Below are 24,511 nucleotides of genomic sequence, written 5' to 3'. Positions count from 1 at the left end.
AATTAGTAAGAGTTGGGCGGAGCTTAGCAAGTGGGCAGAAATGGGGAGCAGACCCAGTGTGGGTGAGTGAGAGGGGGGTGGCTTCTCACACTCCTCCTGTCTCTTGTAGGTGTAGCACCAGCCATTGTGTCCGTATGTATTGACAATGCTGCCATTATCGTCACTGGTCCCAGAATACGCTTGTAAGCGGGCATGCTGAGACTTGTAGTCCTACTGTAGAGGAGCCTGAGGTTGTGACTCCTCAGCTGGTACTACACGTCCCAGAATGTCATTACAATAAGAATCTGCCAAGACATGCTGAAACTTGTAGTTCTACGACAGTGTGTTATGTATTGTGTGGTACTACTAGTCCCAGAATGCCTACACAGGCATTGCAGGTTGCTGAGACTTGTAGTTCTGCAGTAGGTACCAAACTATGGCTGTTCAGTTGGCACAACCACTTCAATCTGGAGCTGCCTGGGTATGCTGAGACTTGTAGTAGTACTGGAGTAAATCTCAAATAAGTATGCTTCAGGTAGTACTACATGTCCCAGAATACTCATCTAGTCAGAAGCTGCCTGGTGTGCTGAGGGTTGTAGTTACTGGAGTAGGCAGCAAGTAAGGGGTCTTCGATTGGATAGCACATGTCCCAAAATGCCACTGTGCCTGGTCTTGCTGAGACTTGTAGTGCTACAGCAGCGGGGCCTGAGATCACTGTATCATATTGTGGCACTTTAGTACTACAAGTTCCAGCATACTTGTAAAAACAGATCAAGTTACAGGATACTGGCACTTGTAGTTCTACTGGAGCACAACTAATCAGGTGGTACAACAAGTCCAATAATGCCATCCCATAAACATGCTGATACTTGTAGTCCCACGGCCATAAAGAGAAATGTATCACATTGTGGTTCTTTATTGCAGTACTACAAGTGCTAGCATGCCAGTACAAACAAGGCTACGGGATGCTGAGACTTATAGTTCTTTTGCAGTAGGTATCTAGGCTTTTCAGTTGGCACCACGTATCCCAGAATGCCACTTCAATCTAAAACTGCCTAGTCATGCTGAGACTTGTAGTTCTGTTACATATTCAGGATGCAATAAACAGCTCGACCTAATATCACTTCTACCCCCCAGGGGTCCAAGAAGCTGAGATATGAGGTGAGGTTTTATGGGGGGCCCCCACCTTCCGGTCACTTTTGCTTTCCCGTTAAATGTCTATGACAAGGAGTGGTCACTGGTCAATTAGTCTGAGCCTTCACTAAGGAAAGGGGGGCTGTTACTTATAGTAAAAAATGCAACCTGCTTTAGTAAGCTGCAGTCTGATTGGCTGTTGTAGACACCATTTTGGGGGGCACTAGCTTATATACACGAGCCCCCTATTGTGAAACGGTGATGTGCAGGATGCAGAACAGAAGTGGTCAGGTGAGGAGGGGATGACCGAAAGGAGGAGGAGAAGGCGGGTGCCATGGCTGGGTACAGAGCAGGGGAATGTACAGGGAAGTGGGTGTGGAGATGACTGAACATCAGGGAGGACTATACAGCCTTCTAGCCTAGATCCACCCCCAGCCCCATCACATATACACTGAGCTCCAGGACACACACCATCCGAGAACACAATCAGCACCCAGTATGGACCCCCACACCAGTGCCAGTGAGTACCCACCCAGCCTGCTGGGCTCCAATAAAGCCATCTTTATCTTTAGTCAGTGCGTGCCATGCTTGAGAAGCCATCAATAGTCACTGTATACCTAGCACAAGCTCCAAATCTCCAGCCTGTGCCCGTGTAGTAGAGCTGAGTTTGTCTACACCATAAGTCATTGTAGTGTTAAGCGATAGTTATACAGCAAACAATGAACCTGGTGCAGGCAAACTGAACTCTGCTACATCTGTATGTTTACCGTGCAGTACTTCCCTACACATCATGGTCATGTGCTTGTCTCATAGTAGGTTATTCAGTGGGGGGCACATATTTTATACCATCACCCATAGACGCTGGAGCATTGACAGCCTATATGCCTTATTCTTTGTGTTTCCATTCATTGCGGCTATCAGGATCTCTCCTGAATGTCAGTGAATGGAATACAAACGTAAGAGTCTGTTCAAATGCAGCAGATTTGTTGCAGAAATTTCTGCAACTAAAAATCAGTTCCTTGCAGGTGATTGGAGATGTTTCTGCAGCATGTGCTTGGATATCTACAAGCCTCATTCAGATGCAGAAATTTGTCACACGTGAATGTCCTAAGGCTTTTCACAGCTGAGAGTTTGCTGCATTTGTATCTGGTCTACACAATCCTCTAGTCTAAACCATGGATCTGCAATCTGCTGCACTCCAGCTGTTGTGAAACTACAACTCCCAGCATGCTCCATTCATTTATATGGGACCTCTCAGAACACCAAGCACGTGTGCTTGCTGGGAGTTATAGTTTTGCAGCGCCTAGTGTTGCTGGCCCCTACTCATCAGCATTACTTGTTCTATTCTGATTGTTTGCTACAATGTGTCAGGGAAGGGGACATCACTGTCAGTTGCAGTCAGAGTCTATTTGGCCATAGCGGATTGTGAAACTGAATATAATGGCTGTAACCTCAGCACTGTTAAGTGTAAACCTTTGAATGTGAACAGCGCTCTGTACACTGACAGCCAGCAGACATCTTGAAAACGGTAGCATATTGAAACAAGGGTCAGAAAGTTGTATAAATGTTCATTAGAAATCTGGAGACCCCTTTAAGACTACACAGATTAGATCCACTGTGAGATGCTACATTGGACTTTCCATGTGGACTTGTCTATGGCAGAACCATCAGCTCTACCCAGAAGCTCTTTGGCTTTAGTGCGGACCTGAGCAGGGTCCCCATATGCCATTGATAATACTGACATCTATGGTGGTGGTCTTTGGTGTTCCTTAATTCTCAGGACCTGCAAACTGGATGTTACCTCTGCACCCCCTATAGCTATACCCCTGATCCATGTATTGCAACCTGTGCATTGCTAACGTGTGTGAACACGGCTATCGCAAGACAGTAGTAATTGATGGTGTTGTAAAAGCGTAGGATTACATAACAATGTGGGGATGAGCTTGTGTAGAGCGACCCTGAACATGTTACACAACTTTGTTCCAGCTGTGAAGCGGTTAAACTTCATGTGTACCTCCTAGCTGTAGATCTATGGAAGGTGTGTCGAACAGGTTGCTGCCATTTGCTGTATCATGCTGACACTGGGCTGTTACCTTTTTTTCCCTGCTGTTTTTATACATTGCATTGTGCGTAGTGTGTATACCTTGGCTGTGCTTTCCCTGCGGGAAACACACCCGTACAACCAGCCACGACACGCCAGGTCTGCCAGCAACAGCCTGCTTATATTGTGCAGGGCCCTGCAACAGGTGAACACTGGCACACTGCCTCACACTCCGGAACTATTTACATATATGTGAGTGCTATGGCTGGACTCTTATGTCCTGCTAATTGTAGGTGTACTGTCCCTTTAAGTGTCAGCTGTGCTATGTGTGATATGAGAGTGCTACGTTTTTTTTCTTCACAACTCCTATCTAAAATTGACACCACTGAACAGTAGCGGCTGCCCATAATATACTAGTCATCGTCCTCTTATAGTCTATCAGTATTAGTAACCCTTTGTCTCCCACTACAGAGCAGAAGATGAGTGGCTCCCAGGAGCAGGTGCACCTGAGCAGGTCGGAGATATGCGGTATAATGCGGGAGGAACTCTACAGCGAGGAGGACTTTCAGCAGACTCAGACGCACATATTCATTGTAGTTGGCGCTTCAGTGAGTCCATCATAGCAATTATGTTTTTTGCATTGTTTACAGGGGTTATCTACTTTCTACAATTAATGGGCTATGCTTAGGGTAGGTCATCAATATTAGATTTATGGGGGTCCGACACCTGGGAACCCACAGATCAACGGTACCGAGGCAGCCACGCTGTTCACTAACCATACAGGTTGTTACAGTGCGTATATAGGCTCTTCAGCTCTGTCTCATAGACACCCGGGACCCATACAGATTACCTGTACTCGCCTTACAAACTGTAGTGGCGAGTGTAGGTACTTCACCTCTGTTCCAAAGACACCTGGACCCATGCAGATCACCGGTTCTCACCTTATAAACTGTAGTGGCGAGTGTAGGTACTTCACCTCTGTTCCAAAGACACCTGGACCCATGCAGATCACCAGTTCTCACCTTACAAACTGTAGTGGCGAGTGTAGGTACTTCACCTCTGTTCCATAGACTCCTGGGACCCCTGCAGATCACCGGTTCTCACCTTATAAACTGTAGCGGTGACTGTAGGTACTTCACCTCTGTTCCATATACACCTGGGACCCCTGCAGATCACCAGTACTCGCCTTACAAACTGTAAAAACAAGTGTAGGTACTGCAGCTCTGTCTCATAGACGCACAGGACCCCCTCAGATCTAATGTAAGTGTGGAAAGGATTTAACCCTCTAAAGGCTATCTTCACCTTTCGAACCACATTTTTACTGCCTCAGTGTATCTAGAAAAAAAAATGTAGTAACTTTGCACAGTTTCTTGGTGAAAAATTTCCTACCATTTTGCATCTACAGCTCCTATACAGACTTATACATCTCTATGGTTACAGACTACATATAAACCCTGTGTAGTCTGATCCTGCAGGGATTTGTTCCTCTCATCTATCTCTCCCAGAATTCTTGCAAATTTCCTGGATGTTTCTAGATTTCAAAACAGTGGAGCAATAGTAAATTGATTGTTAATTTGTTCACACCCTTTAACCCTGTCTCAACTAGGAAGGTCTGGAAATTTTGCACCTAAATTGCAACATGAAAAAAAAAATCATACTAACCCCCCATATCTATAGATTTTCTTAAAGTAGACACATGTAGCATTGCCAGAATGCCACTTGGTACTGTATGCGAACAGGCACCTTCATGTAGTTTTTATTTAAGGTGAATGTTTTATATTACAAAAAATATATATATATATATATATATATATATATATATATATATATATATATATATATATATATATATAAATGTGGAAACCAAACAAAAAAACAAACCTCCGAAACATGTGTAGAGTTCATTCATATCACTAAGGCCTAAACCTGCATGCACGTGTCTTCAGAAAATCACCAGAACTAATAAAAATATATATATATATATATATATATATATATATATATATATATATATATATAATCTCATCCCATAATGTAGAGTTTACACACTGTGGAAAGCAAGTGAACCCCTAAACCCTATATATCTTTTGAAAGTAGACCTCAAGATTACATATTTCTCAATGGGTTATCAATAGCCACATCCACCTTCATGTAACTTTGAGACTAACTCAAATAATTTTTTGAAAAAAATGCACTACAGCACATATTTGCACCTAAAACTCCTTGGTTAGAGCTATGGATATGATTTTGGATGCATTTTGAAGATCTTCATGATAGCCCTTACAGATTCGGAGCGAATCGCTGTTAAAAACGTGGTCGGGAATTGAGATCTGCAATGGGTTAATTGCTCCGGATTTGTAAGGGCGATCATGAAGATCTCATGAGATTCTCATCTTTAAATTGAATCCAAAATGATCTTCATAGCCCTAACCAATCCTGATATATCCCCTTTAGTAGCAAGGACCTATTAGATACATCCCAGGCTAGAAAAGTGCCACCCTGGGAGGACGTATAGATATGTGGTCGGCAGGGAAAGTGTTAAAGGGGTATGAAACTGTACTATAAGAAAAAAAGTTATTTAGTATATTCCGTCATGTGCATCGTTCATGTGACCACTTGCAGCGAATCGCTGCCTTTATCGGTGACGCTTGCCTGTATGGCCAGTGACTGCCTTCAGCGGTCACGTGACTGATGTATGTGATGTCATGTACAAGTATACAGTGGGTAGTACAGTTACCATAGACCCAAGCAAATGTACTACCCAGCATGCACTGGGAGAATGGAATTGGAGAGGACACTATAGACTAAATTCACAAGGCAGATTTTGCAGTTGGACTCCTCATGTAAAAATCCGCCATAGAAAACTTTCAGTCAGCAGCAAAAAGGTTTCCTATTCCCATTCACTACAATAGGAGCTTAGAGCAGGACACGTATTTTTTCCGCTAGCGTAGTGAGTGTCTGTCCCTCATTGAAAAAAATCTTCCTCCCATTCATTTTTGGCAGATTCCACTCAAAATTTTGCTACATAAACCTAGCTTTTAAAGGGTTTTTCTTTGCCCCTTACAAAATTTCGGTGCGGTTTTAAAATAAAGATGGCACACTCGCTTGTCCTAGGACCCATGGCCTAGCTGAACCCCCGGTCCACAGTACCAGTCCTGTTTCAGAGCAGTGATGCTGTGCATCGGCCTCTGTGTGGCTTCTGCAGACAATCGCTGGCCTCAGTCACTGGTTGGGTCCTTGCTGGTGAGGACCTGGAACCAGAACCTCTGCAGCGATGATGTACCTGACCATTTGGATGTGACCACTGAGGCCAGATGGAGTGCTGGAACAGAAGACTAGAAAACAGGCAGCTGTGTCTATATATTTTCTATATATTTTATGTGCACAGTCATGAAGATGGCAGTGATGGGGTGGAGTACAAAGACTCTTCTGTAGTTGCACTCCACCTCCATCACTTGTCACATATAACAAGTATCTTTCATTGCTTTATGGGCTTAGATCCACGTACCATGTGCTCTTTATGCTTGTAGGGCTCTGTTTCATGCCTGGCATCTACAGACATGAGATGTCATCCTATTATGCACAATGCATGGTAACTGTGGCCATGTGATATTCACTGTACACACCCATGGGAAAGTCCATTACATATTAAAACTAGTAAATCATCTATAGTAACCAATCTGATTGTTAGATCAGATTGTCTAGACTTCTTTTTATTTATGGTACTACTTAATGGAATTGTAGCACTTTATTTCTGACAAAAGTTGCAGTTGTCTGCGTGACATAGCACATCAGATAGGCTTGTATAAGTCTCCATGTTAAGGACCTGTCTACACTATATACAGTGCTATGTAAGCATGCTTCATTTGCACACTATAGACACCATAATAAGGATCTGTAATGTCAAGGTATAATATGGCTGTGTGCATGGGCCCTAAAAGATGGAAACAATAAACCCTTATTAATCCTGCTCCGTTCCCAATGCCCATCACTAGTCCTCCTCATGTGTGACCCCCATAGGGACCAATCGCTGCCTGCCATGCTGACATTTCATCCATGGTGCGGTTGTGTTGCTATGGAGGTGTCACAGGAGCCAATGAGTGGAATTAATTTTATTATTAGATGGGATATTTTTATACTTTCTAGTCCTAAACAGACCTGTATGACCATAAAAACCTTTATAAGAGGCTGTCCCATGAGGCTATATGCCTTACTAGAGTATATGGCCACTGTAAAGGGGACTACCCACATAGTCTGTGTATTTTGTAAAGTGGGGTATGTAAGCCTCTGATCATCATGTTTGTGGTCCAAATCATTAGGTGGAAGCTCTTATATAGGTTGTGTCACTTTGTGTGTTCAACTTGTGTAACACAATAGAGGAAGAAAATTCTTTACTTAATTCCAATGAAGCAATTTGGTGGGTAGTGTGTAACACTGATCTGGAGGGCGCTCCATATACCACATCCTGCTGTCCTCACATACTGATCAGCAATGTGGATCTGAGAGCAGGATATGATAGAGGAGAGAAGCTGAGCTCTGTGATATATAGGGTTATATGATAGAGAGAGAGAAGCTGAGCTCTGTGATATATAGGTTATATGATAGAGGAGAGAAGCTGAGTTCTGTGATATATAGGATTGTATGATAGAGGGAGAGAAGCTGAGCTCTGTGATATATAGGCTTATATGATAGAGGAGAGAAGCTGAGCTCTGTGATATATAGGGTTATATGATAGAGGAGAGAAGCTGAGCTCTGTGATATATAGGGTTATATGATAGCGAAGAGAAGCTGAGCTCTGTGATATATAGGGTTATATGATACAGGAGAGAAGCTGAGCTCTGTGATATATAGGGTTATATGATAGAGGAGAGAAGCTGAGCTTTGTGATATATAGGCTTATATGATAGAGGAGAGAAGCTGAGCTCTGTGATATATAGGGTTATATGATACAGGAGAGAAGCTGAGCTCTGTGATATATAGGGTTATATGATACAGGAGAGAAGCTGAGCTCTGTGATATATAGGGTTATATGATAGAGGAGAGAAGCTGAGCTCTGTGATATATAGGGTTATATGATACAGGAGAGAAGCTGAGCTCTGTGATATATAGGGTTATATGATAGGAGAGAAGCTGAGCTCTGATATATAGGGTTATATGATAGAGGAGAGAAGCTGAGCTCTGTGATATATAGGGTTATATGATAGAGGAGAGAAGCTGAGCTCTGATATATAGGGTTATATGATAGAGGGAGAGAAGCTGAGCTCTGTGATATATAGGGTTATAGGATAGAGGAGAGAAGCTGAGCTCTGACACTGTATATAGGTGTATATGATAGAGGAGAGAAGCTGAGCTCTGTGATATATAGCGTTATATGATCAGGGTGTCTATGACACTAGAAAACTGCATAAAAGCCACACATGTTCCTGCTCTTAGTAGTAGCCTATGGTGATGAACACTTATAAAGCCCTCTAGGCCTTTCCTCCATTGTATTACATAACAGGATGGGGCTGTGTACACCCAGCGAGGCCCCACTACTCTGCACACACATCCAGAGCCCTGGCTGAATGCAGTTTCTGGTTTAGTCGCTGACTATGTCAGGGTTACTCAGCAATTTGTCCTGATGTAAACTCAGTGCTGAATGCCAAGCTCACAGTGAATGTGGCACTCCCAGCCTTCAGCATACATTGCTCTTGTACTGGCACTGCCCGCCTGTGTCTGTGCCCAAATCTATACTCCGCTCCTAATTTTCAAACACAGATTTGTTATAATCTCCCCTTCTGTCGTGCACGTATTCTAGTTCTGCTATGGGAGACTCCTGTGACTGATGCTGAGGGTATAACTCTGTCCCCCCAGATAATACCCCTTATTAATTCAAAGAGCAGAGGAAGGTTTCAGCTCTCCGTAAATTTTTTTGGAGGGTGTGGACAAGTTGGAGTTGCAGAGAATTGCACCCATTGATCTTGTGGATGAGAATACTTCTTTATAGGGGTATTCTTATCTGGGCATCCATAAATAAATGCAGGTCCCAACTCTAGAACCCCATATGTATATAGAAAGGAGGTCCCATGACCTTTGGTACATGTCTGTAGTGAAGGTAGAGATTGCCGTGCATGCAGACAGCCTCAGCAAAAAATAAATGGGGGAATGCTTCAGTGCTAGTGCAGCCATCTCTCCATTCACCGCAACCGAGAGCTGGGGGGGTCACAGGACCCAATGTTGTTTTTTATACAGCTGTGGGTCCTAAAGATGGGCCCTATATCTATAGGATATTTGCGGTAAGTCCAGATGAGAATACCCCTTTTAGACAAAGTGACATGAAATTTGGCAGAGTGCCACGGCCCCTTCATTCTAGTGATTGGTAAATCTCTTAAAGGGGTCATCTTTGGAAGAAAGCTTTCCTCTAAATACAGCCCCCTCATGGAACTGTCAGAAATGGCCTAGTGCTGTACTTGGCTTTTCTTTGGCAGTCCCATACAGATGAAAAGAGTGGCCTCTCATACGAGTCACATGGGACCCTTTTTTTTTTTGTTTTTGTGACCAGGGTTTGCCCTAACAGTCAGACCCCCATCGATCAGACAGCTATGCCCTCTCCTCTGAATAGAGAACAACTTGTAATTACAGAAATACCCCTTTAAGAAACCTCCCTCTTACCTATCCCTACCCCCTTTCCCAAAAACAAAAGGACCAGACATGTTAAAATTGAACACGCATGATCCATTTTCCCTATTGTCAGCCAAATATGAAATATACGTATGGCGGGTTCAGCTGAGTTTAGGCTAATCTGTACGGCCCCCTCTAAGCAAATAATATGTTACTAGAGAGCAATGCATTGTGGGAGATCAGATAGCATGATGTCTGGAAACTGCTGAATAACTAAAGATCAGCGCAGAGCCAGTAAAAGCAAAGTATTTGCAAGGTTTAGATCTGTGTGCATGTGGCAAGTACAACGTTGGCCATACTGAGGGTTTCCAGCTGCCCATACATGATCACTGTGAGCGGTCTCTTTCTTCACTTAGCACATGATAGATTCAAGATAATATGACTTATAATACAATATTCGCCTTACCTTTTACTCCTTGCCACTACGCTCCCAGACCAGAACAGAATCTCCACAATGGTGGATTATAACCCAGTGGCCTCAGAACCGGATAGCGCTGCTTCTTACCCGAATATCCAAGGAAGTACAAATGGACCCGAAAACAACAGGTGCAAAAATCACACAAAGCGCAAAACGCTTACAAAACAAATCCCATTGTGCGGCAGAGCCACGTGCTGCCCTGGCAAATCATGACTGTGGGCACTGTGCCCGCTAAAGAGACCCCAAACATGCAGTCTATCTCCTCTCCAGTTTCTAGGCTGAGGAATACAATCTATTGTTCTCTGTTGTCAGCTGTTTCAGTGCAATAAGGAGAGCCAGAAAAATACTTGCCCTCCATGATCGTGAAATTATCTCATATACCGCCAACTCTCAAAAACCTTTAGGGAAGTCCACATGGTCTGGCATTGCATATGATCAACACCCTACCCCTTCATGGTGGCCAATGGCCACATTATTTTAAAGGGGCGAATCAAATCAAATAGGCTTTATATATTTATATAGTCCGAATGGATATTTGGCATTGCCAAAGCTAGTAAAGTGGGTGGAGGGAGTTGGAGTCGAGGGAGAGAGTATGGGGGGGAGGGTGGCTGATTTGGGGTATAACAGTCCATGGAGTCTCATCTTCCTCTTAGTTGGTGACCGCTATATGGGGAGGTGGGGTGGGGCGGGTGATTTGGAGTATAACAGTCCGTGGAGTCTCATCTTCCTCTGGTTTGGTGACAGCTGGACACGTCTTGGGCAGCGATCTCCACAGTGGCCTCTTCTTCTCCCAGTTGGTGACTGCTATATGGGGAGGTGGGGTGGGGTATAACAGTCCGTGGAGTCTCATCTTCCTCTTAGTTGGTGACCACTATATGGGGAGGTGGGGTGGGGTATAACAGTCCGTGGAGTCTCATCTTCCTCTTAGTTGGTGACCGCTATATGGGGAGGTGGGGTGGGGTGGGGCAGGTGATTTGGGGTATAACAGTCCGTGGAGTCTCATCTTCCTCTGGTTTGGTGACAGCTGGACACGTATTGGGCAGCGATCTCCACAGTGGCCTCCGATTCAATTTCTAAGACTAATGGCGTATACTTGCCATACAAATTGTAGGTATGTGCCATAGACTTTATTGGGTTAAGGCTGCTGTATCCCTGCAGAACTAATATGGATAAGTCATCAATCATAGAAACTGGATATCCCCCTTTTAATCCCTATGTCATGCTCCGCCCTCTCAGGAAAAAGATTGATCAGCTTTCCTTGGACTGCTCCTGTAAGCAAAAAAAAAAAAAAAACACTATAATTTTGGATGTCTGATAAGTAGGAATGTAATATGCTGAGTTACTTTTGTATATTTTGTCCAGAATGACGCTCGGTTCACATCTCTTTAGGAGACTCCGCCGCAAAAACCGTAGAAAATCAGCAGAGAGAAAAGTCCTGTAAGGAGTATGTTTCTCTTCACTGGTCCTTTGTGTAAAAACAGCGGAAACCCAACGGACACCCGGAGGACTCCAGTATAGTGTATGGGATGGGGTCCATGGGTAACTGACTGTTTTAGAGATCCCCTGGTGGACCCCAACAATTGAGATACCAGTGTAGATGTGAGCCTAGACCTCCATGACCTAATACATATTTCTTCTCTTTTTATTCTATAGGGAGACTTGGCAAAGAAGAAGATCTATCCCACCTTATGGTGAGTGAATGGGATATACAGTAGAAGTATAGCTGACCACTATGCCAAATACAGTACCAAGTAGATTTCCACCATCTTTATGCTGCCCACCTTCCTATGTACAGTATATGGGCATATTTACTCTTCATAGACATCTTTCGGCCCCAGTCAATGGCTATGCTTCCTGGTACCTGCTGTGGTTACTCCCCCAATAACACGGGTGTACCTACAGGGTTAGCAGCCACTACTACCAGGCCCTGGAAGATGAGGGGGCCCCAAAGGCCTCATTTCAGTATAATAAGACAGCAATGTTATACATAGCACAGGGTAAGTGGAGGCTGTTAGAGATTTGGTATCGGGGCGTAGGAGCTTCTACTGACAACTCTGATGACAGATCATCACAGGGTGGTAGCAATGTAAAATAAAAGAGTATCCCTTTAAGTGTACTTTAATTTGGCTGTATTTTGTCTTTCAGGTGGCTGTACAATGATGGCCTCCTTCCTGAAGATACCTACATAGTTGGTTTCGCACGTTCAAAACTGAATGTACAGGACATCCGAAAACAGAGCGAGCCTTACTTCAAGGTATAGGGACATGTTATACAGCTCAGATGACCATTAAACTGCATGGGTCCGTGGTTTTTGGAATGGACGGCACATGGATGGATAGCATGTGTGTATAGTATAGTATAGCTGAATGAACGAACCCGGCCATGCAAAACGGACAGGCATAAATCCTACACTGAGTATGGTGGTCCTGGTTTATGGACCTGTGAGAAACAAGATCATGTTTAGGTGCCACAGCAATGAATAGGTACATGTACTGTCCCTTACAAAAACAAATGGACGAAAAATAGGGGGAGACTGATCTAAATAGTAAAAATGGAGCTTCAATTTACTAAACCTGGTATCTTTTTATCTTTGCCAAACTTCTACATTATGAAATTACATGAAAAGCAATTCCATCACATTTGGACTTGTGGAAGCCTTCAGTCATGCAGACATTTTGGTTTCCTCTCTTCTGCCCTGCTATATTAACCCTCCGCTGCTCACAAAGGCAGCGATTTCCGGAATAGAAGTTATGCAAATATATTGACTTGCTTTAAAGCGATGCAACACAAGATATTTCACATGCCTATGATGAAGGAAAAAGTATGGTAGCATCGCCATCTTGTGGCATACACAGCTCATTACGTGTCTCACATTTTTTGCACTTTTTTTTTTCTAGGTTTCCCCAAGTGATGCAGGAAAGCTGGATGCCTTCTTTAAGAGAAACTCCTATGTGTCTGGACAGTATTCAGATGAAGCTTCTTTTAAAGCTCTGAATCAGCACCTACAGGCTTTACCAAATGGGTTAAAGGCTAACCGTCTCTTCTACTTGGCCGTTCCGCCAAGTGTGTACCATGATGTGACCCGGCACATCAGAGTGACGTGTATGAGCTCAGTGTATGTATATTTTAATGTACCAGTTACAATGAATGTGACGGAGGCAATAATAGATCCTAGGTCCTAGAACCCGTTCCCCCCCCCCCCAAAAAAAAAAAAAAAAAGTACTAAATATAAGTCAGCAAACATAAACATTTATTTCAGCGGTTTCTTTAAGGACAATGCTGATATATTACGTTGTACTTAGTGCACGACCTTAGGGGATGGAACATGGCACAAATCACATCTTGATTTTGTCTCATTTTTCCGCCCCTTAACCCCTGCCGTATGGATAATACAGTAAATCATGTTTGATCAAAGTGTCCTTTAAATTTTTTCTTTTTCTAGAAAATCTGGCCTTCATGCAATATGACTACTAGGACAACTTCTATGAATTTGGTTACCCAGCTTTCCCAGAATCTAGACCCGCAAATCTGCCTAATTATGCAGTAATGCATCCCCCTTAAAGGGGTTTTTCTGGTCTTGCGTATTCATGACCTAGCCTTTGGATTGGGTATCCATATATGATTGATGGGGATCTATTACCTGGCACCTGCACAGATCAGTTATGTTTCAGCTTTACGGGCCAGTCATGTGATGTTCATTCGTCACATGGTCTGTTTGTAGCTTAGTCTCATTCAAGTGAATGGGCCTGAGCTGCAATATCGAGCACAGCCACTATATAATGTATGGTGCTGTTCTTGGTACACACTCGAATGCTGCTGTCTCTTCAAACTGATCTAAGGACGTCTCCGAGGTCCGACCTGCGCCGATCAGATATTAATCACTCATCCTAAATCCAACCAACCATGTTATAATCAGCGGGGTCTGTTGCGCACTTTTGGTGTCTTATGGTGCTACAATTTTTTTTTTCTGTAATGGAACAGAAAACCAAATAAATTCAACAAAGATGTAAAGTAAGATATCGCTTTAAAAATGTCCCTGAAATATGATAGACAGGTAATACAGACAGGCACTCTATCGGACCTGTGGGTCAAGTTGCAGGGTATGTGTTTGTATTGGCACGGATGGACTCGATAAAGCTTGTGCTGTCAGATACCCAAATTTGACTGTGTACATAGTATGACAATGGCTGTCCTGATTTTACATTTCATGAAGAATCCCCTTACATCCAGGGAGTCTGTGAATACGGATTTCTTCTGGGGCTTTTAGGCGACAAACCCAGGGATTCTGGGCTGGCTCCAACCCTTCTATTACGTCAACAGAATTCGCACCCATCCTCCAATGTCTCCCTCCTCTCCTGTGTTCATGGCATTTACCTGTGCTATGGGGGCTAGTCTATAGTAAACCATAGCCACCATAGTACAGATTTCGACCAGTGAACATGGTAGAGGAGGTGGGAGATGGAGTGACTCGGGACCAGGTGCTGGTTCCAATCAGTTTACCCAAGGTCGGCATTTGGATCACTTTGAGCAGGAGTTTCCTTTTAAAATGGATTTATGGTCCCCTTAAAGGGTTTTACCAGTACTGACTTCCATAATGATGATCTATCCTTAAGATAAGTCATCAATATGTGATTGGTGGGAATCCGAAACCCAGCACCCCCATATATCAGCTGGTTGATGAGGACACAGTGTTTGGGTGAGCGCTGCAGCCTCTTCACTAAATATCAAGCACAGCACCATACATTGTATAGTGGCTGCTGTTGGTATTACAGCAAAGCCCAATTTACTTTAATGGGACAGAGCTGCTTCTGTACCATGCAACGGAGGTCATCAACCTTGGTTGGAGCAACCTGTTCAAATAGCTGATTTGTGGGGAATCTGGTTGTTGAATCCCCAACAAATCACACATGTAGCATATATAAGTTGTGGTTAGTGTACAAATCTGCTTTCCTTGGTACACACAAGGATTTTCAGGATTATGCTTGGTCTTGTTTTCACTTTGTTGTCCTCCTCACCTCATAGTGGTTGGAATCGGGTCATCGTAGAGAAGCCATTTGGGAAGGACCTGGAAAGTTCTAACAAGTTGTCTGAACACATCTCCTCGCTTTACCAGGAAAACCAGATTTACCGTATTGACCACTATTTGGGCAAAGAGATGGTCCAGAACCTCATGGTGCTCAGGTTAGATCCATGGACGATGCTCTTCTCACTGTAACTCTCCACCTGTCACCAGGTACCTGACTTTTATCATATCTCATTTAGATTTGGCAACCGTATATTTGGCCCTCTGTGGAATCGGGACCACATTGCTTCTGTGGTCCTCACATTTAAAGAACCCTTTGGGACCCAGGGGCGTGGAGGATACTTTGATGAATTTGGAATAATCAGGTAGATCCTTCACCTATGTAGTTGATTCATGAACATGTTGTCCCATCTGAACCCTGCCTAATGGTGGCCCTGTCTTCTAGAGATGTCATGCAGAACCACTTGCTGCAGATGCTATGCTTGGTGGCTATGGAGAAACCGGTTTCTACTAACTCAGATGATGTGCGGGACGAGAAGGTGACTGGTTCTAGTTTTTATGGATTTTTTTTTTTGGCCTATATAATGGGACATACATGTTTCTGGTACTAGCATACCCCTAACCCTCTGGTCTTCTAGATTTTTTTTTAGACTAGTGGATGACCACTGTGACCAGTCGCAATGCCTGTATTTAGTAATAGACCCCCTCCTTTTTTATTTACAGGTGAAAGTGCTGAAGTGTGTACCTGAGTTAACCCTTAACAACATTGTCATAGGACAGTATGTGGGCAACCCTGAAGGACAAGGAGAGGCTCAGAAGGGTTATTTGGATGACCCCACCGTACCCAAAGGTTCCCTCACCCCAACATTTGCCACTGCTGTCCTATATGTGCAGAACGAGAGATGGGATGGTAAGGGGCTGCTCCATTTTGCATGTAATCTGGACGGAATTGTATTATATGTATTAGTTCCTTGACTATACATAATTGTATAGGATCTCAGACAGGACGCGCCACATACACCGCAAACTCATACTTTTGCTTAAAGGTGTTTTCTAGACTCAAAATGGGTTGACTCATGCCAAAAAACGCTCCTCCTCGTCCTTCTAGTGAGTTGTGCGCCTGGCAAGGAATACATTTAATATCGGTGTAAGGATCACCAGTCCCCAAATTCCAACAATCCCTCCCCCCCCCCCCCAGTATGTGTGCCGTTCAGCATCTCTTCTCCTTAGCTTTCCATAAGCTTGATAAAAGGAGAAGGACAGGAGGAATAGCTGTCAGCCAAACCATGTTTAGCCTACAACTATTGAATGTGTATGGTCGGATAACAAGCTTCCAGATAGCAGATCTTGATATTTCTGTAAATTTCTATAGCAGGCCATGGTTATGGAAGAGTGACCCTATAATTCTCACTCCTCAGGTGTCCCATTCATCATGCGCTGTGGAAAGGCCCTGAATGAGAGAAAAGCGGAGGTGCGGCTGCAGTTCCGGGAAGTTCCAGGTGACATCTTCCAAGGACAGTGCAAAAGGAATGAGCTGGTGATAAGAGTACAACCAGATGAAGCTGTATATACAAAGATGATGACCAAGAAACCCGGAATGTTCTTCAATCCTGAGGAGTCAGAGTTAGACTTGACATACGGAAGCCGATACAAGGTACATAGAATATACACATGACTATATATGCAATCTGCATATGTTGCTACTTAAGATCCAGCACTAGAGTCACAGAAAATTGGAAATTATATTGTAGATCACAGGGGCGACATTGTGCCAGGGCTATGCACTTTTTTTTTTTTTTTTGGTTGTGTGTCTGGCACTGCAGTATATACTATGTAAAGGTAGAAAGGGAACATTATTATAATGGAGCATTAAAGATCATTAATGTGTGTGAGCCCATAGAGGTGTACTCTTACTGTATGAAGCCACCAAGGGGTGTTTTTTTAACCTTGTAGGAGAACTATTGGTTTGGCGCTATTAGTTTGTGGTAACCAAAGTTATTTTGAGCCACAGTATTTGGTGGCACTTTACAACATGGCAGGTACAATACTGTGGGTGCCTAGGATGGTATTCACAATAATGGGGGATTGAATGTTATAAAAGAGGATGAGACCTAGTTGGAGAGGGTTCTAGAAAGTACCCAAAGGAATCTGGACAGCAAACTTTATCCAGAGTTGGGAGAATTAGTCATGGCGATCTGGGTCAGACAGATATGAAAAAGAGTGGGGGAAATTAATTTAGTCTGGTATTTCCTGCACCAGACTTTATCCATTCCCTGGCAGTCACAAGAGGCACCTAAATTATTAAAGAATCTCTGACATCTTAATAATCTAGGCAGACTCTCTCAGTGCTTGTTGTGTCCTTATACATACATAGTGTCAGTATGTTACATAGTCCTGTCCCTGACCTATAACATCATTTGTGCCTTATCCAGGATGTGAAGCTGCCAGATGCCTACGAGAGGCTGATTCTAGATGTGTTCTGTGGGAGTCAAATGCACTTTGTGCGCAGGTAAGATAAGATAAGATAATCCTTTAATAGTCCCACAATGGGGAAATTTCAGTGATACAGTTTCATAGATGGTACAGTAGTATATAACAAGAGAGAAAAACACATACAAGCTCATGGCAGATAGAGAAATCCTAGAAATCATAGCAACTGAAAAAGAAAGAAACACAGACACACTGCAGGATCATTTAGTTCTCTGCGTGAAGTGATGTTAATAATACAGCCGAGGACATGGAGGAGGGGGGGGTCACAGCATGTAGATATAACAGGCAAAAAATGTTTTTTTTGCAGAGGTGGGGGACATATCCAGCTGTTATGATAACATGTGGCAGTTCCTTTGGTAGATGGTGAGATCTCCTGCTCACAGCTGATAGATCGGTATCTTGCATCAGCACTATTGTCCATTAACCACAAAAAAAAAGTTCCAAATGTCCTTCATCACAAGCCCTCCTCTTCCTTTCTTCTTACCACTGTGTTCTACTGCCCAGAGAGGTCTGAAGCCATCCAGGTAGACAGGGTGCTGCTCTCTTGCCAAGCTTCCATAAACACATGGGGTAGGTGGGTGATGGTAGGTTCCCAGGTTGTAACAGAGTCCCACGTGTCCACAGTAAAAGAAAGAAATACCAGTCAGCTGTAGGCATCTTCACACATCAGCAATAGACACCAAAAATCATCTCCTTGAAAGAAGAAGTCCGCACTTTCCTGCAGGTCTCTCCTCCAGCTGTGGTAACAGGCACATGTGCACACAGGAAAACTCCAGGTCTTGAGTCATTGTCCATGCTTTAACAATAGAAACTCCACAGGGTCTTCCATTCGATTTATAGTTGCTAATTCATAGTGCTAGTTTGCTTAGTTAGAGGATTCTTGAAGATACAGACAAAGACAGTGAAAAGGAAAGCTAAAGGTTGCTCCCAGCTTGGAGCTCTGTATTGCAGCGCCAGGAAGTAGGTAGGTATGATACTTGCGGTGTCTCATGACGCACTGTACTATAGGCTTGTCCATGACTTTTGTTTCTCACTTTTGTCAGTGACGAGTTGAAGGAAGCGTGGAGAATCTTTACTCCTATCCTGCATCAACTGGAGAAAGAGAAGATCAAACCCCTGCCCTACAAATATGGGAGGTGAGCAAGCGACTAAAATCAATGTGTGCAACCCCAACTAAACAAGGTTCTGCCTATCTTTGCAGTGCTATCAATAGTCGTAGATAATTTTGCTGTATTTTGCACTCTTTTCTGGTGTAAGATATGGCAACTCTGTTGGCCCACAAGATGCCCTACCCGTTCCTCTAAATCTCACCCACTTTTTTAAGCATCAAAGAGGTATGCAGATATTTTTGACAGTTATTTTGAAAACCGTGCTGGTTTGCCTATTCACAAAGTCTTCAGTTGTATTGCAGTTTATATGGGACCATACAGGGCCGCCTTAACCATAGGGCCAATGGTTTATTCGCACCCGGCCCTATGGTTGTGGGAGTCCCCTCAGCTGTCCTGGATCGAGCGGTACAGTCCTGCATATGTGTGGCCCCTAGCGAGGCAACTGTATAGAGCCACTTCCGATGAGCGTACTATATACTACACAGGACCAGAAGCAGACGGCTCCAGTCCCTGTATAGTGGCCAGGCACCAGTCATTGGGAGCTGAGCTGCACTACGGGTACTTTATCTATCCCGGTGAAGCATTCAGTGTATAGTGTTGTAGAATCAGTGTTTGATTCTCCTGCGGCACCACCACAGGGGGTAAGGAAGCATTATTACATTGGGCCCATGGAAAATGGGCTGTCTGTGTAATTCAGATATGTCCTGGCCAGAGGCAGAGACGCCATAGCTAGAGCTCTCCCCTCTAGCTATGGGTACAGTCACACAAGCTTGGCCATTTTCAAAGAAAGTCTTCATAACTTCAAAAGTCACTAATTTTTGCACAAAAAACAGACTTGTACATGGATGTGTGCAGAAATGTATTAGATTTTCAGGACTTGATTATTCTTGATCTTTTAGCCGGGGTCCTCCAGAAAGCGATGAGTTTTCACAGAAGGTCGGCTTCCGCTATGATGGAACGTATAAATGGGTGAATCCCAACAAGCTGTGATAACCTGCGAGAATGACGGGCCAGCGAACAACCAGAACAACAGTCTGCAACCATGGAATTCTTGAGGACCAAAGCACAACTTCCTTCAGTGCTGGCTTCTCATCTCTTATCCTCTTTTCCATACCACGTAATAACATAGTCTTAAAGCATTTAAAGGGGATTCCACTTTTTTCAACAAGGTTACAAATAATGCGTCACCTCTACTGATGTGCGTAGTAAATACTTGTATTTCGTATTAAATATCAATTCTGGAGCATATTTTCTCTGAGCTTTGCAATGTGCTGTTCCTATGTTATCCCTCCTGGAAATTGATGACTAAGTTGGCAACTGGATGTTTCCATTCCCCTTGTCAAAGAGGTGTGTCCCTACATGGACAAGCATTGTCGGCCCTCATTGGACAGTGGCAGAGTGCAGGCACCCCCACCAAATCTGGTAACATCCAGTTGTCCATGTTCCCAGCAGATTTGTAGGAGGCATAATAAAGGAACAATGTGGCATAGAATTATAAGGAAAATTAATCCAGACTCTTTATATTATGGGAAATAAGTGTATTCACTAAAACAGACATATCAGGAGAGGAAGCTGTACAGGGGCAAATCTAGTCCAGAAAATCCGTTCGGCTACATTTCTTGGCCTGAACCTAGTCAGAAGACAAGGACTCCCTGCATCATAGTGATCTATCCTGCTACAAGTCCCTGCCTCCCCCGTCATATACCATATATAGTATAGGACAGTATAGGGGCGGAGAGGCAGGGACTCCTAGGATCATAGATTATTGATGCTTGGCGTTCAGGTCTCCTTACTGGGTTCAGGCTGGGATATCTGGGTGATGTATGGAGTGGATTGTCCTGTCCGTGTTCCCGTGTGCAGGAGGCCAAATACATCTGGAGAACTGATTTGCTCAGATACTGTCAAAGTATGGTCAAATGACAATATAGACTGACTACCTACCTACTATATGACCTCTGTGTAAGTTTACATTGATCTACAGAGGATCTTTCCCTGTGAAGCCCTCACCCCAGAGATCAGGTCTGAGGAACCAAATATAGTCAATTTATTACAATATTACTCTGTTTTGGGCAATACAAGTGGTCAGTTAATTAAGCCCTTGCTTGTTAAAAGTAGAGTCTCCCTCTAAAGAGGACCTATAACCACTTCACCTACTCCAACTATCTGGACCCTTTGATGGGCGCCGTTCCACTGATTCTGACATAGTTGGTAGGCCGCACTGTTCATGAGTAATCGTTTCTTTTAGTTTCAGCACCTAATATGCTAAGTAGAATGCCTATTGTCAGGTGGGCGGTCCTGGGTTGGAACAGACAGTCTGGGACCAACCACCTGGCACTAGTGAACCTAATTGCTGAAACGAACAACACTGATTGCTCGATAACAGTGGGGGCTAGAGAAAATATTTCAAGTGTGCTGGACTCAGTGGAGCGCCACCTATTGATGCAGAGCAGGAGTTGGTGGTTGTGGTAATTCTAATATTTACTTCCAGTTTACATTTCAGAACACCATTTCCTTCCACTTCCATGTAATTCCTGATGCTTCTATGTCTACCACAAGGCTGTAGATGAGATGCACTGGTGTTTAGAGATTACATATACCTTTATGGCTTCCTCCTGAGGTTAGGCAGATGTACGCCTCTGTGTTTTTGTGTTTTCCTTTGCATTTATTTTTGATAACTTTAAGATAGTAAAATTGTTCATGCATATAAGTGAATGAGCTGCTTTTTTTTATTTTTTTTTGCTACTTTTATGCCGCCATTGCTAATACTTAGCTATTACATGGCATAGCTTGTATATGACTAGTTTACTATATTATATGGGGCATAGATCTCATATTGTAATCATACACCTAATGGGAAGGAGCTCAGTTCTAGACCAGTTGGCACCTTGGGAGAAGTTTCCGTTTGGGTCAAAGTTCCCTTTAAAGAGGACTTTTCACCAACTCCAATTCTTTGCATCCTTCAATAGCCACCGCTCCACTGATTCCAGTGCAGTTGGGATTTTTTCTTTGGGCCCCTCTACCATTTCCAAGCAATCATATGTGCTAGTTTCAGCACCCAATATGCTAATTCAGCTCCCTACTGTCATGTGGGTGATCCCAGACGACCAGGCTCCAGACCAGGACCGCCCACTTGACAGTAAAGACCCTAGTTCACATATTGGGAACTGAAATTAACATCACAGATTGCTCAGTAACGGTGGGGGCTAGAGAAAAAATTCCAACTGTGCTGGAATCAGTGGAGCGGCCTACTGAAGGAGCAAACATGTGGAGGTGCTGAAAGGTTCTCTAAGTGTTATTTCTATTTAATGCTGCGGTGTGCCGTCCCTTTAATTGCTCTCCTTTGCTTCTCTTTCCACGCCATATGACTTGTCTTGTTAGATAAGCCCATAACCTCTCATCGGCCTGAACACAACATCATTTCTGAGGCTTATTTAATCAATTTTACATGGCAAACATCTGCTTGGGGCTTGGACCGTAATCCCCCCGCGCCCATCCAGTCTGCTCCCAGTATCCTCTTTGAGGACAGCAAGTTAAGTCTTACAAATTGCCCATTACCTCTGCGAAATGAGTCTTACTTTACGGATACTGAACCTGGAAGTGATCCAAGCGCAGAGATGTCTGCTCGTACTATTCATACACAGCGGCGATGTGCCATATGGTGGTGCCAGATGTGCAGGAAACGTCTTAAAGGGGCTTTTGCTATTAATAAGCAGCGTTCCATGTCACTTTGTTCTAGAAATTTTCACTAAACGGTATAATAAAATGGCACTTACATTTCTATCTGGTTTTGTTTTTTCCCGCCAAATGAGAATTTTATTTAAAGGAGGATTTACTAGAAAAATGTGATTAATAATGCAGAGGTAGAGAGAATTCATGTGACTGCGGCCAAATCTGCTTTACACCTTGTCTCCTGCCACCTGAGTCATATGAGACCAGTGGCATAACTACCGTGGTAGCAGCAGTAGCAGCTGCCACAGGGCCCAGGACATTGGGGGCCCGGTGGCAGCCGCTACCGCTGCGTTTTTTGTGTTTTTTTTAATAGGCCGTTACCGGCTGTAGTTACTCCAGCCGCTAACGGGCCCTATATACTTACCGATCCTGGCAGGGGCCGGGATCGGTAAGTGACACTGCGGGCCCCACAAGCACTATTATACTCGGGGGTCTTTTCGGACCCCCGAGTATAATGATCGGAAGTGCAGGAGAGGTAACTGAACATAAAAAACTGTGTTACTTACCTCACCAGGCTCCGCGCAGGCTTCGGCCTACTTGGGTGACGTCTCAGACGTCACATGATCGGGGCCTGCGTCCTTATGCGTCGCGACGCAGGCTCCCGGTCACATGACGTCCCTGACGTCATTGAAGATGGCCGCCAGCGGGGAGTCGGGAGACAGTTAAGTTAGTGTTTTTGTTTTTTTTTATGTTGTTCTTCCCCTGGGTCTCCGATTATTATACTCTGGGGTCTGAAAAGACCCCAGAGTATAATAATTGTTAATGGGTGTCCACAACGGGGCATAATAGTGGGTGAAGGGGCCACAATGGGGTATAATACTGTGTGCAGGGGCCACTATGGGGTATAATACTGTGTGCAGGGGCCACTATGGGGTATAATAATGTGTGCAGGGGCCACTATGGAGCGTAATAGTGTGCGTAGGAATGCGGGGGGTGGGGTCGTGCGGGGTTTTCGATGTCAGCCGGGGGGGGGGCCCCATGTCAAAGGTTCGCCACGGGGCCCCGCCATTCCTAGTTACGCCACTGTATGAGACAGTGTGGTTGGTAAGGATACACTGTCTAACAACCTCAACAATTTATATACGGGTTGTCAGGCAGCAGGTCCATAGCAACCAGTCTGTCCCAGATCATTGTACTCATTTAGATTGCACCTACATATGAAGCGGCACTGTACAGAGATCACGTACAACATGGGGAGAACTTACAAACTCCATTTATTAAGACGGATTTCCTCCCCCAATATTAATCTCACCCCCTGCCAAAGGATGCGCCAGAATTATTAAAGGCCTCTTGCTAAAAGGGTTGTCCGTGTTTTTTTTTTGTTTTTTTTTTTCCCAAATGGCCTGTCCTGACAATAGGCACATATATATGAAGGATAGAGGCGGTGACACCCAGACTGATCTGCAGAGCTTCTTCTGACACGCATCATGTGGAAGTGGAAGACTCCATCTGCTGCATAGCGGCCTGTCGACTACTCTGCAGTGAAGGCACTGGGTCGCTTGTCAATGGACACAACTTTCTGGCCCAGTATTGTATACTGAATGGCACCCATAGCTGCTCCATAAAGAGGATCATCTGGGGCCCAGGTATCGTTACACACCGCCCCTCCCCAATTATATTTTTACAACTTTTCCTGGTATAACACATGTCAGTTTTCTGGTGTAATTTATACAGTAAATCTGATAGGCTAAGCCGCCCTTTGCCTACCGCTCTGCCCACTTCTTCAAAAATAATAGGCAGTGCAGGAGATGAGTTTTGCCATCCTGCGCCTGAAACATGGCAATTTGGATCACAGTTTCAGACGTAGTCCAACTGTATTATTAGAACACACACACACACACACACGATCCTGTGGATAAAAGATAAGTTGCATTGGGGGCAAAGCCCTTAAAACTGAAAAAATAGCTGCAAAAGAAGTATTGTCAACA

At 44.0% G+C, this 24,511-nt stretch overlaps 1 protein-coding gene across 6 annotated transcripts; it reads left to right on the top strand.

Annotated features, from left to right (window-relative positions):
* The first annotated feature begins 1 nt into the window (after position 1).
* G6PD (glucose-6-phosphate dehydrogenase) lies at positions 2-22,632 on the top strand. 6 transcript variants are annotated; one of them, XM_075259686.1, is made up of 13 exons: positions 2-62; positions 3,626-3,762; positions 11,886-11,923; positions 12,378-12,486; positions 13,130-13,347; positions 15,255-15,413; positions 15,495-15,620; positions 15,701-15,794; positions 15,979-16,165; positions 16,674-16,909; positions 17,688-17,764; positions 18,789-18,881; positions 19,754-22,632. In XM_075259686.1, the coding sequence occupies exons 1-13, from the start codon at positions 41-43 to the stop codon at positions 19,842-19,844; spliced, it is 1,587 nt and encodes a 528-aa protein (XP_075115787.1). In that variant the 5' UTR covers positions 2-40; the 3' UTR covers positions 19,845-22,632. The 6 variants fall into 6 exon arrangements, with proteins under 6 accessions (XP_075115787.1, XP_075115785.1, XP_075115784.1 ...); XM_075259684.1 differs by lacking the exon at positions 2-62 and adding an exon at positions 110-132; XM_075259683.1 differs by lacking the exon at positions 2-62 and adding an exon at positions 1,335-1,404.
* Positions 22,633-24,511: the final 1,879 nt, after the last annotated feature.

Source organism: Leptodactylus fuscus, chromosome 11 (assembly GCF_031893055.1).
Source record: "Leptodactylus fuscus isolate aLepFus1 chromosome 11, aLepFus1.hap2, whole genome shotgun sequence".
Taxonomy (NCBI): domain Eukaryota; kingdom Metazoa; phylum Chordata; class Amphibia; order Anura; family Leptodactylidae; genus Leptodactylus; species Leptodactylus fuscus.
Note: the sequence above shows the minus strand (reverse complement) of the source record. Positions and strands in the feature narration are given on the sequence as shown.

Excerpts from the sequence above, each read along its gene's own strand:
- G6PD (XM_075259686.1), top strand. The coding sequence starts at position 41 with ATGGGGAGCAGACCCAGTGTGG. Across the intron at positions 12,487-13,129 it reads AGAGCGAGCCTTACTTCAAG|GTTTCCCCAAGTGATGCAGG; the intron begins GTATAGGGACAT and ends TTTTTTTTCTAG. Across the intron at positions 16,166-16,673 it reads GCAGAACGAGAGATGGGATG|GTGTCCCATTCATCATGCGC; the intron begins GTAAGGGGCTGC and ends CTCACTCCTCAG.